The 12,923-nt window shown below is 34.7% G+C and overlaps 2 protein-coding genes across 2 annotated transcripts; one reads left to right on the top strand and one right to left on the bottom strand.

The window, feature by feature from the left end:
• The first annotated feature begins 459 nt into the window (after positions 1-459).
• On the top strand, positions 460-2,198 carry LOC150031423 (phosphoethanolamine N-methyltransferase 2-like). The gene is made up of 5 exons (XM_090308945.1): positions 460-974; positions 1,361-1,522; positions 1,622-1,675; positions 1,776-1,850; positions 1,953-2,198. Exons 1-5 carry the CDS (start codon positions 573-575, stop codon positions 2,049-2,051), a joined length of 792 nt encoding a protein of 263 aa, XP_090165071.1. The 5' UTR covers positions 460-572; the 3' UTR covers positions 2,052-2,198.
• A 1,066-nt stretch (positions 2,199-3,264) lies between these two features.
• Positions 3,265-6,160, bottom strand: LOC120083480 (tubulin beta-1 chain-like). The gene is made up of 4 exons (XM_039039249.2): positions 5,981-6,160; positions 5,529-5,818; positions 4,289-4,558; positions 3,265-4,196 (listed from the first exon to the last, which is right to left on the bottom strand). Exons 1-4 carry the CDS (start codon positions 6,082-6,084, stop codon positions 3,523-3,525), a joined length of 1,338 nt encoding a protein of 445 aa, XP_038895177.1. The 5' UTR covers positions 6,085-6,160; the 3' UTR covers positions 3,265-3,522.
• Between the last annotated feature and the right edge of the window lie 6,763 nt (positions 6,161-12,923).

The raw sequence follows: 12,923 nt of genomic DNA, 5'->3' as shown, positions 1-12,923 counted from the left end.
TTTCTATATTTATGTCAGCACATTGCAATTTGAGTATGTTTTGGTTAATATTTTGTCCACACGAATCTTGGTTATTTTAAGGTTTATATTATTATGATCTACCAATCTCTACTTGTATAATTTTTCCTGAGTGGAAATCTATCATAGTTGATAAGTGAAATTAGTCTATTTTGTACGAAAGAATCTATATTAGCTCATAATAGTGAGAAGTCAGGCTTGTAAATGTACATAGGTTCTCTTCTTTCATTGTTTATTAGCTCATTATATATATTTTATTTCAAATTCTAAAAGTTTTTGGGAGCAGATTAGAGAAAAAAATATATATACGTAAGAGATTAGTCTATGAATATATTGAATTGACGAAAAACCTAGGGGAAAATGCCTCAAACTCCTTCCTTGACTTAGCCCACGACAAATTAAATCAATGAGCCATTGGACTTGGCCTCGTGCGCAAACCATAAATGCACTTAGTGGTATGGACTCCTGTCACCTAGGCATCTTTTATTATTTGATTAACTATCTCAATAGAGTAGGGTGAGTTAAGATAATCTGTTGAAGCATCTGAAAGCCAAATGTTATTGTTTATGCTAGACAAATATAAGCTTCTCGAACCTGTGAACCAAAGGGTCCTTTATTGTTTAATCTATTTACATTTAATTGTTATTCATCAAGTCTACCTTTTTGTTTATGTAGAGACCACCAAAGAATTTGTTTCAAAGCTAGAATTGAAGCCTGGTCAAAAAGTCCTAGATGTTGGTTGTGGCATTGGGGGAGGTGACTTTTATATGGCAGAGAACTTCGATGTCGAGGTTGTTGGAATTGATCTCTCCATCAATATGATCTCTTTTGGTCTTGAGCGAGCCATTGGACGCAAATGCCCAGTTGAATTTGAGGTTGCTGATTGTACCACAAAAACCTATCCTGATAATACTTTTGACGTGATATACAGCCGGGATACAATCTTACACATTCAAGTAAGAAAAATCTCCATATTCCTCGGCAACCTCATTTTTAAATAGCATTCATTTATTTTTTTTCTAGTTCTCATTCATAAAAATATGGTTGAGCTGGTTGACAATTTCCGACTCAGTAATTGTTATTAAAAAACCAATCCCGTTTCTGGCCTGAACACTCAAGGATATATTAAAAAAAAAAAAAGACTAACTTCATTCTCTCTTTTATGCATTTTTTTCCTGGAAATTACCAGAATGGTTTATCATACTATATAGCGATGTTTCAATATGGTAATCCTGCTATATATGTCACTCTGTAATTGGTTATTTAAAGTATTTGCTTTTCCTTTTCTCTCTCTTTAGAGTCTCTTCATACCCAAAATTCCTGAACTATTGATCTATTGCAGGATAAACCTGCGCTGTTTAAAACTTTTTACAAGTGGTTGAAGCCAGGAGGTAAGGTTCTCATCAGTGATTATTGCAGAAGTGACGGAACTCCGAGTGAAGAGTTTGCTGAGTATATCAAGCAGAGAGGATATGATCTACACGACGTAAAAGCATATGGTCAGGTAAGTTCAACGACATCTCATTCAACTCTTGTATGGTTAGTAGTTGCTCTTGATTTCTTAGCATGCAAGCTCATTATGGATTTTTATTTCTTCCAACAGATACTTCAAGATGCTGGCTTTGACGACGTCATTGCAGAGGATCGCACTGATCAGGTATTAATAGTTTCTTCATTGATCCGTAATAGTTACAATTACAAGTATATGTCATCGTGCTTTCGTATCTAAAATGCTGCTTCATGTTTGTGCCTTTCAGTTCATTCGAGTTTTGGAACGTGAACTAAGTACTATAGAAAAGGAGAAGGAGGAATTCATTCGGGATTTTTCTGCGGTGAATTTTCACTTCTTTTGTTTTCTTCTCAATGCTTGGTAATATTTTCTTTTGTTTTTAGTGTTATTTTCCCTCATTCATTTGGGATTGAATTCAATTCAGGAGGACTACAACGAAATAGTCGATGGTTGGAAAGCAAAACTAGTCCGAAGCTCCACTGGTGAGCAAAGATGGGGACTCTTCCTTGCCAACAAGAAGTGATTATAAAATTTATGTTATATTTTGCTGTTTGTTGTTATCCATTTGAAATCATTTCCAAACGTAACTAGTTGTTTCGAAGTACCTTTCATTTTCATTTGATACGAACATTTCCTTTTAGAATAATTAAACAATGAGTTTAGAAAACAATTTCTCATTCTATCCACATTTTAATTCTCTCTTTCATCATATTCTTGATAGAGAGTTACTTGGCCATTTTCTATCTAAATTAGCCATGATAGGGGAAAATCAGCAGGTTATGTGGCACCACGTGAAAAATGATTGCGATCCAGTTAGCAGCCAAGTATCTCTTTTTTGTGTATCATGAAAAAAAAAAAAAATACATTGGCTTTAGTTTAGTTGTGTATGTAATTTGATTTGGGCTATTTGAAGGGATTTTTTTGGGGGGAAAAAAATTCATTTTATGATTAGTCACTGAATTGGACCACGAATATTAGACGGTATGGTGGGGGAAAAGATTCTCTGCTTTTTGTCCACCAGACCTATGTATTTTCTCATTCACATGTGAATTTTTATTTAAATTTTCCATTGTCTCACCTTCACATACACCTCTACAAGTTAAAGTTACAAGTTTTCATGTCACACGTGTCACCCTTTTACAAGTTAGTCTCATTTAAAAGTCCACCTCGAAAAATTTCCTTCACCAATTGGATATTTATCCTCCTAATTACCCTAATTGGTAATCGTTCTAGGACGTGAAAATTCGAGCCCGAAGATTCTGATTTCTGGTGACAATGTTAATTAATTATTTTTTGAAGTACGGGACAGAGCAGACAAGTTTTTGTGTAGAGGTCTAAAAGTAGAGACAGGCAAGATCAAGATTGACCTAAAACCTTCTTGTGTATTTTCTTTAAAAAAATTAATTTATGAATCATCAACGTTAACAATTTGGCACAATATTCTGAATGACATTCTCTACTTTTTTCAAGAGGAAAAAGAAGAAAATATGAAAGCATCATTTATCCTTTAATTTACTTGCAATCCTTTGTTCTAAATCGATGGAACTTGCTCTAATTCCCAAAAAAATCATTACTTGGCCATTTCAAGTTGGTTGATGAGCAATTTTAGAGTTTCAATTCTCAAGTAACTTTGGAGATTAGAGAAAAGGTAAAAATTTCACTTCATTGATATGTTTTTAAGTTGTCAACTTTTATATTTCATAGCACATCAACAACTTGGAAAATGGGAACAAACATGATACACAAGACGGATTCTTTCATATTTGAAAATGAGATTTGCTATCACAGTCTGCAACAAATAGGACTTCAATAACTCCAAAACCCAATAATTTAGAGAAAATAATTTAAACACACCTAGAACTTGAGACGTTACAACTATATTACTACATAACTATTTGTCCCCGCTGCCATAACTTCAGAACTGAAAAATTTACTTATATAGTACCGTTGGATCGTATGACACAGAATCACAAACAACTTGAACATACATATGGTTAATTTTCGACATCCTCAACATCATCTTCATAGTCAATGTCTTCATCAGCTGTGGCATCTTGATATTGTTGATACTCAGCAACAAGATCATTCATATTGCTTTCTGCTTCAGTAAACTCCATCTCATCCATTCCCTCTCCAGTATACCAATGCAAGAAGGCCTTCCTTCTAAACATGGCTGTGAACTGCTCACTCACTCTTCTAAACATCTCCTGAATTGAAGTTGAGTTTCCAACAAAAGTGGAAGCCAATGGGAACCCTTTAGGTGGAATGTCACAAACACTAGATTTCACATTGTTTGGAATCCATTCTACAAAATAAGAAGAGTTTTTGTTTTGCACATTCATCATCTGCTCGTCGACTTCTTTTGTACTCATTTTACCTCGAAACATAGCAGATGCTGTTAGATATCGACCGTGGCGTGGATCAGCTGCACACATCATGTTCTTAGCATCCCACATTTGTTGTGTCAGTTCAGGAACTGTTAGTGCTCTGTACTGCTGTGATCCACGAGAGGTCAGAGGTGCAAATCCAACCATGAAGAAGTGAAGTCGAGGGAAAGGGATTAAGTTTACTGCCAGTTTTCGGAGATCAGAATTCAGCTGGCCAGGGAATCTCAAACAACAGGTAACTCCACTCATTGTTGCTGAAATTAGATGGTTCAAGTCCCTAACTGATCAAAAGAGTATAATGAAGATCAAATTCTTGTAACTTGTGGAAACTACAATTAAATGCTTCCATTTGTTTAAAATTTAAGATACTTACAACTTGGGGTTGTGAGTTTGAGGGTCCTAAAACAAATGTCATAAAGTGCTTCATTGTCAAGTACCATACATTCATCAGCATTCTCTACCAATTGATGTACTGAAAGAGTAGCATTATATGGTTCCACAACAGTGTCTGAAACCTTTGGAGATGGAAACACTGAGAAAGTCAACATCATTCTATCTGGATATTCTTCTCTGATCTTGGAGATTAGAAGAGTCCCCATTCCTGATCCTGTTCCACCTCCAAGTGAATGACACACTTGAAACCCTGAAAAGTTTGAAAAATGATAGACAAAACTTCTTTAAAGAGCTAACTAGCAAAATTAAACTCAACTTTGTTTATGAACTATGAAGTTGATTTGGAGAATAAACTGACAAGGACAACAAAACTTCCATTTATCTCTACAATAATAATGATATTGTCCACTTTAGGTATATACCTTCGTGGCTTTGTTTTTGGAACCATCCAAAAGGCCTCAGTACCAATGTACCAATATAATTGTCCTCACTTATATAACCATAATCACTTCCTTCTCTAATCAATGGGGACTTTATGTGCACTTTTAACATGAACCTGTTTTATACATCATTCACATCTCCTATCTTTTCAGGAAAGTTTTTACTTTTTGTGGAGGGTTAGATTTAGATCTATTTATCCCGGCCTAATCCCTTGATAGAATTCTAACCTTGTATCAAGACCTATGAACTCGAGACCATTGAGTAATGTGGTATGGTAAAAGAATGAAGAATCCTACTAGCTAGCTAGAGCTAAGGAGCAGCTAATGATATTGACAAATTAAAAGCCGGTTTGTCAATTCAAGAACACTTCTCTAGTTATGTGAATCATATTTATGTCTTTTCTTTTACAAATCTTAAATCATTTTTCAGATTATGAAACCAAAAGCTCTCTTTTATTATTGTTGGTAGCCAGTACCGAGAAAAGAAATAGACCTTTATTTTGAACTAAAAGAACATCAAAGAACCTATGTTGGGGATCCATAATAAGCATTGAAAATCAAATGTTTCAACCAATGCAGGCAGAATTTCAATAAAATCATCCCAATGACTACATCCAACGACCGACATGTTTGGAAGTGATTTTTGTTATGTTTCAATTCCCTTCAAAAATGTGTTTTTCATCATTTAAAATCAATTTACCGTTTAATTTTACAATTTATGACTATAACTGAGATGTATGAGTTTAAACTTAAAACAGAGATGGAGAATTGGTTATTTACCCTGAAGAGAATCACAATTCTCAGCTTCTTTCCTGACAACATCAAGCACTGAATCAATAAGCTCTGCACCTTCTGTATAATGGCCTTTAGCCCAATTGTTGCCCGCACCGGATTGCCCAAACACGAAGTTATCTGGTCGGAAAATCTGCCCGTATGGCCCTGTCCTAACGGCATCCATTGTTCCTGGTTCGAGGTCCATCAGCACCGCCCTCGGCACGTACCTTCCCCCACTTGCTTCATTGTAATACACATTCGCTCTCTCCAGCTGCAATTCTGAATTTCCAGCGTACCTGTCAAAGGCGGAGTTGGAAATTCTCTTTTATGTACGATTGAAGCAAATTAGAGGGGAAAAAACATCGTTTCTAGACAAGTTATTCGATAAAGTCGCAATAATATGACTCTCATAATAACTGTTGAACGTAAATTATAAAATCTGTCGGCCTGATTGGTACCTGCCGGTCGGGTCGATACCGTGCTCGTCGCAAACCACCTCCCAGAACTTCGAGCCAATTTGGTTCCCACATTGCCCTCCTTGAATGTGCAGAATCTCCCGCATTTTCGCTTTGTGGCCGAGGGCAAAACCGGAGCACTGTGATCTATTTTTTCAACGGCCAGGGGCAGTACCGGGACGAGAAAAAGAGTAGTGGAGGAGTTCGTTATTTATATTAACGGATTGGAATGATCTGACGGTGGAGATTAGAGGAGGGAATAATCATCGAACGGACCAGACATGTCCGTCCGATGAGACATGCAGTTTGACGGTTTATTAAATAGTGGAAAATATGGTAACCATTTGTCGGCCTTTCAACTACTCTCGCCGGCCGAAAAGGGCTTTAGCTTTAAAAGGATATTTAAATGCCTAAAAAAAATTATATTTCCTCCCCCCTTTTGAGTTTATAAATTATTGGTGTGTATATATATATATATTGTTAATTCTAGCATAATTCAACTAATCAAGACATTAGTTTAGTTTTGAAGTTATAGATTTTTGAAACATTCTCCCATTTATGAATACAATACATGAAAAAAAACTCAATCCAATTTTTTAGTTTTCAATCACAATAATACTTAAAAATAGACATAACTTCTGTAAAAATAAACGTAATTTAAGAATGTTGTATATAATGCCACATTGATAAACAGGTCCTTATGGATATTTTTTTAGAGATGAAATTGAAATTAAAAGTAAAACATATAATTATAAAACTATAATTTTAAAAAGTAGGTATAATTACTTCAGTTAAATGAACGAAATTGGAATTGATGCTTTCTGGTGAATAGTGGCTAAATTTGGTCATAATTATTAAAATATAAACTTGATTTGTTATTCGTTGGCAGATCTAAAATTTATTCGTTGTGCTGTGAAAATCACTGTCTTGAAAAAAAAATACGACACGACCGTGGTGTGAATCATTTTTGTCGATTGCTCCTCAAAGTTAATTCAACATCCACCATCAGACGTGCACTCGTGAGGAAGAAGAAAAAATCAGTAAGCTTTATTATAGATTTGCTTTTGTAAAAGCAATGGAGAAGAAGAAGACCAACATTTTTATTTTAATATATTAAGGGTTTTATGGTCTAAAAAAGATAAAATGAAAAGAAATCAAACTATTTTTTTTTCCACACAAGCATAGTTGCTCCAACCCACCCACAAGTTTGTTCGACCAAATGAACAATGACAACACGTGTGGAGAATATCCTTTACTCCAACCTTTTCCACTTTTGTAAGTCCAGTGGTCAAATATATATATCCTCTAACCACTCCTTAATTCATCAATGTGGGACAAGTGAAAAGTGCAACTCCCATGTATTTTTGTAGGCCTTGAGCCTAAGGTATATGTGGGCCATTCCCAACAATTCCCTACGAGTGACCTCTAGGTATTGAAAGATAAAAGAAAGATCGAAGTGGTTATGAGCAATGGAATGATGGTAAACTTAAGTATCAATATTTTGTGATTTGAATTGATGCATAGTGAAGTAGGACAACAATTGCATTCACCAAAGTACTTCAGCTATGGAGACTTTACAAATTATCCATAAGTCTATCGCATTAGACCACCTTGAAGGAGTAATATAACATGCAACGGAAAAAATCAGAATCAATAAGCACTCTAACTACTCGTAATTTGAGTTTTGCACATGCTATTCAAATGATTTAGAGGGTTTGAAGCAAACTTTACCTCTGAAGAAAACTTCACGAATTCAGCAAGAAATCCAGAAATTTGAGCTTGAATCTTCAAGTAGACCAGCACCAAGATCTTCTCTACTAATGTCAAAGAGGATTGTGTGGTGGAAACACTCAAATTGAGCTGAATTTTGGATGAACTTAAATGGGTTTTGTAGGTTTTCACAGCAACAGTTTTCTGGTTCAAAATCACAACATCTTTCTAAAATTCTTAGCATGAAGCTTCAATTTATAAGTTGGAAATTGTATGAAGGCCAGCTCCAACAGCACCAATTTAATAAATCTCAAGTGGGATTTGGTGATTAATCATTTAATCACAAAGGGGATTTTTCCAAAAAATTGGAAAAATCCACACAATCCAATTTTATCATTTTTAAATCAAATTGGTTAAAAATGATTTTATATTTAAATAAACTTATTTTATTTAACTTTTTAGCTTTACAAAATTAATTCAAAATAATTAATTTAAAATAAAACTAATTTTAATTAAAATATTAATTTAATATCTTAATATTAAATTTTTCGGGGATGATGTCCAAAACTCTTGTGTCCTATATTTTGTAAACACAGTTTTGTACGAACACTTGTGATGTATAATATATGATATTTTCTTCACTACTTGTCTTTGAACATTGGATGTTTTATTTGCTTTACCACAAACCAATAAATTAAAATCCCCAGTTGTCATTATGTAACTTAAGCATGTATATGGTGACATACAAGTGGATCATATCTTAAGTAATAACCAAAATGGTCTGTAGTATATGGATATAGGAGAGAAACCTTATCCTGGTAACGCTATGGATGCGGCTCGCTTTGTGGAATAGTTACAAGTTTTGTAACTTGCTATAGATGTGGGGACGTGCGAGCGGAGGCGTCCTATACAAAGAGTTTTTATAAGACCTGACCACGAAGTGTTAACATCTCGTTATATAACGTCGTTCATGACAGAGACTTTACTTCACTAGGATGACCATAGGTAACATGACCCCAATCCTGAGTGAGTTGGGAACTTCTGCCTTTGCATGGGTGCGAGTGGCCAGGTCGCCGATTCAAACCTACTAGTTTGGCTAAGGAAGTTCTTGAATGATTTGGAAGTGGCTCCAAATATGAACTTGCCCATCACCTTATATTGTGACAATAGTGGGATAGTAGTAAACTCTAAAGAACTCACAATCATAAACGAGGAAAGCATATTGAAAGGAAGTATCACCTGGTAAGGAAGATTGTGCAAAGAGGAGATGCAATCGTCACAAAGATTGCCTCAGAGCACAACATTGTCGATCCATTTACGAAGGCTCTCTCGGTTAAAGTGTTTAAGGGTCCTTTAGAGAATCTAGGTCTACGAAACATGTATATTTTATAATCTAAGGCAAGTGGGAGGTGTGTAATGGGTATATGGATGCCCTAATTTATTGTATTTAGCATTATCCGGCTTTTCAGATTGTGTACAACCCATTGACTAGAATTTTAGTTCATATGAGAGTTTCTTGGGTTTTATGTCCTAAAACTCGTAGACAGTAAATGTTATTAATTGACCGTCATCATTTAATAGTTATAAATGTTAAATCAATAATTTTTATTGTTTATATTGTTTTCTATTTTGTCTAAATAACCCTAAATCCAATAAACTAACATCCAAGGCTGCCTTATGAGTCTTGAATTGTATTGGAGACATACAAGGATCAATGTTCAAGATACAACCTAAAAGGTCTATAGTATAGGGATAAGGCTGAGTACCTTATCCTAGTAACACTAAATATAGACGCAATGATCCAATGTGTTCACGAGTGAGGGTATCCTATGTAATGAATTTGCATAAGCCTAGACCGAGAATTAGTAACCACTAGATGTAACACCGCTGACTTGTTAGGTTTCTATTTCAATAGAATGACCTAGGCGACTTAGTCTTAATCTTGAGTATATTATGAACTCCTGTTCACGAAGGACCTTTAATATGCATGGGTGAGGGTGGTCAAATCGCTGACCCAATATGCCTACCATTTTAGGGACAAGACCAAGTTGGGAGCTGGGAACATAATAATACAAGATGAAATTCACTCATTCCCTCCTTGTGGGTAAGTAGATGAGTATTCCCTTAAGTGGTGTCCTCGAGATTTGAACAAAAGACTTGAGAGAGGTCTCTATTTATTAGTTGGACCATAAACAAGTTGTTCATTAGAGGAGCACTGGTACTTAAGGAGCTAGAGGTAACCCAAGGGTAAAACGATAATTTGACCCAGTTGGAGTTACGAACACTCGTGAAGGATTAACTTGTTGGTATTGATCTATATCCATGGACATAGAAATATATATGTAGTGAGAAGAGTGCATCTATGGGTCTTTAGTGGAGTGTACCCACAGTTAACGAATATTGATTAACTCGGTTAATGAGTTTAATTAATTAATCTCATATTGCTGGAGCTTCTAATCTATAGGTCTACCAGGTTCCTTCGTTAGCTCACTAGAGGATACTTAACAGGGATAATTTGAATTGTTTACATTAATTTGAGGAAACTATCTATTAATGTGACTAATATATGACTATGGACATAATCTATAATCAAATTGGAAAGTAATATTTGAATAAGATTTAAATTAATTAATTCAAGTGAATTAGATTCACAAAGAATTAATTAATAGAGTGATTTTGCACATATACATGAGATGCATGTGATAGTTAAATGTATACATTAAATTGGATTTAATGTATAAGTAGTTATTTAGTTATTGTGCAAATTAAAATTAAATCATTGTTATTTAATTATGTAAATTAAATAAGTGTTATTTAATTAAATGAGCTAATTAATTAAATTAATGTTATTTAATTAATTATAGAAAAGAAAATTATATTTGGAAAAGATGTTTGGCTCTTCTTCATATAAAGACCTCCCCATGGCCCTTTGGGAATACACAGCATTGAATGCATAATCCTCATTGCAGAGAAACTCTAACAATACACAACTCCATAGTGTTATTGTGCAGAATTTTCTCTAAGCCATATATTCTCTCTACTCTCCAAAACCTTATTTTCTCCTCTCCCTCTCTCAATAGTTGGATACCACCTATCCCTCTATTAGAATCCCAGAGAATAACGAGGTAACTCTCATAGTAGTATTTGAGATCGCTCAAGGAGTTGTTCGTGATCGAGACCATCTGGAGATCCGTTCGTTGGAACCTTGGAGAAGATTGTTCGTGGCCCTTGGGGGATCTACAAACGTAAGAACTGTTCTAATCCTTTCCCCAATAGCATGCTAGTTTATATGTTTATTCTATTCCGTCTAGTATAACGATTTTGTTTATTGTAAAAATCGAATCGTAGGATACAAGAAGATCTCACACGAGAGAACGCTTCTGTTGCAGGATTTGTCCCTTAAAAAATCCCACCATGGGAAAGCATGTTGCATTCATGTTATAATGTATAGTTATGCATGTTTAGGCTTTCATGAGATTTTATATAAGCTATTATATTAAATTATGGAATGCTGATGTATGTAATAGATTTGTCTAAGTTATAATTGTTAGAAAATGAATTAGACATTTAAAATCTATATCAAAGATAAATGCATGCTCACATAAGGTTGACAAATGATTTTTTTTTTAAATAGTTAAAATAGGTTGTTATCTTGTAAAACTTTAGTTACAAACTCACTTAGGCTAATCCTGTTTAAGGCTAAACGTATTTAAGTTGACGATTTCCAGAACACCTGCAACTTGGAGATTTAGCCGGTTCTTGAGTATTGTTAACCCGATTTTATGAGCATGCGTGAGTGATGTGAGGTAATAAATTGATTTATCACTTAGACATCGTAAGTTAAATCCAAATATAAACGTTATACTTGGACAAACGCCTAGATTTAGGTTATATTTATTATATGGATTATACTTGAGTAAATATATACCTAAAACTATTTAGAACACTTTAGTGAGAGATTAATAATATATATGATATATGATTTTTAGCTCTCATGTCCCTAAAAGATCACACTGTGAGATTCAGGCTCGACTTCTTGCTTTTACCGCGACTACTCCATTCGGAAAGTGTTTGCATGGATCAATAGCAAGGTGAATAGAGGAAGTAGTTCATAGTAAGTGGGAGAAGAAAATGTGTCAACATATCTTGCAGTCTCCTCCATTAGGTTGCACTGTGAGATTTCCATCTCCCGCCTGCATGTCATTTTTAGGCGACCACTCATTCGAAGAGTCGTGACTTGAGGATCAGAACACTAAAAACTCCAAAAATGGATAGGGTCTCTTAGTTCTGTCTTCAGTATTGTCTATCCCTCAGTAACTTATTGATATCATTCTTTTAGATCTAAATATGGAGAGTTACACTTACAAGACTTACCAAGTGTTAGTAAGTTCTTGACCGAAAAGCAATAACTAAATGCTACAAGAATAAGAGTTATTCTGGTATTAGTATTTAGTCAAGAATGTCTTGGTTTAGTGAAGGAGTAATTGACTGCCCATCGATAGCAGTTATACTGACTCACTGAAGTATCATTGCAATTAATAATGAATATAGGTACATTATTACTTTTTGCTAAAGTTGATTGGATGTAGTAGCATTTTACTAATAGAATTTGTTTATATTTTCAGCATGTCAAACTCTATTATAAAACTACTTGCTTCCGATAAATTCAACGACAATGACTACTTAATGTGGAATTCGAATATATACCTAAAGGTTCAGGCCGGATTGTAGGAAGTGGGCGATACGAATATAATCCAAATACTAGTGATTGATGGTTTAAGGTTCGTTTAAATGGAGGAATGTCCTCCAATTCCCAACTTGAATGCAAATTGAAATATTTGGGATGCTTATGAAAAGTGGGTAAGGGCAAATGAAAAGGCCACATCTTAGTAAGCATATATGATGTCTTGAATAAGAAGCTTGAGAGCATGGTCACCACTAAGGTGATCATGGAGTCGTTGCAAGCGATGTTTGGACAACCATCGATGTCAATAAGGCACAATGTTCTCAAATACGTTTATAACTGCCGCAAAAAAGAAAGAACCTCTGTTAGAGAATATGTTCTAGATATGATGGTCTACTTTAATGTTGCAGAAGAAAATAGGGTTGTTATAGATGAGAAGAATCAAGTAAGTTTCATCATGAAATCTCTTCCGAAGAGTTTTCTGCAGTTTCGAATGAATGCAATGATAAATAAAATCGAGTATAATTTGACAACTCTCCTAAACGAGCTCTA

Source organism: Benincasa hispida, unplaced genomic scaffold, assembly GCF_027475165.1.
Source record: "Benincasa hispida cultivar pf3 unplaced genomic scaffold, pf3_genome.v1.1 HicScf1221, whole genome shotgun sequence".
NCBI lineage: Eukaryota > Viridiplantae > Streptophyta > Magnoliopsida > Cucurbitales > Cucurbitaceae > Benincasa > Benincasa hispida.
Note: the sequence above shows the minus strand (reverse complement) of the source record. Positions and strands in the feature narration are given on the sequence as shown.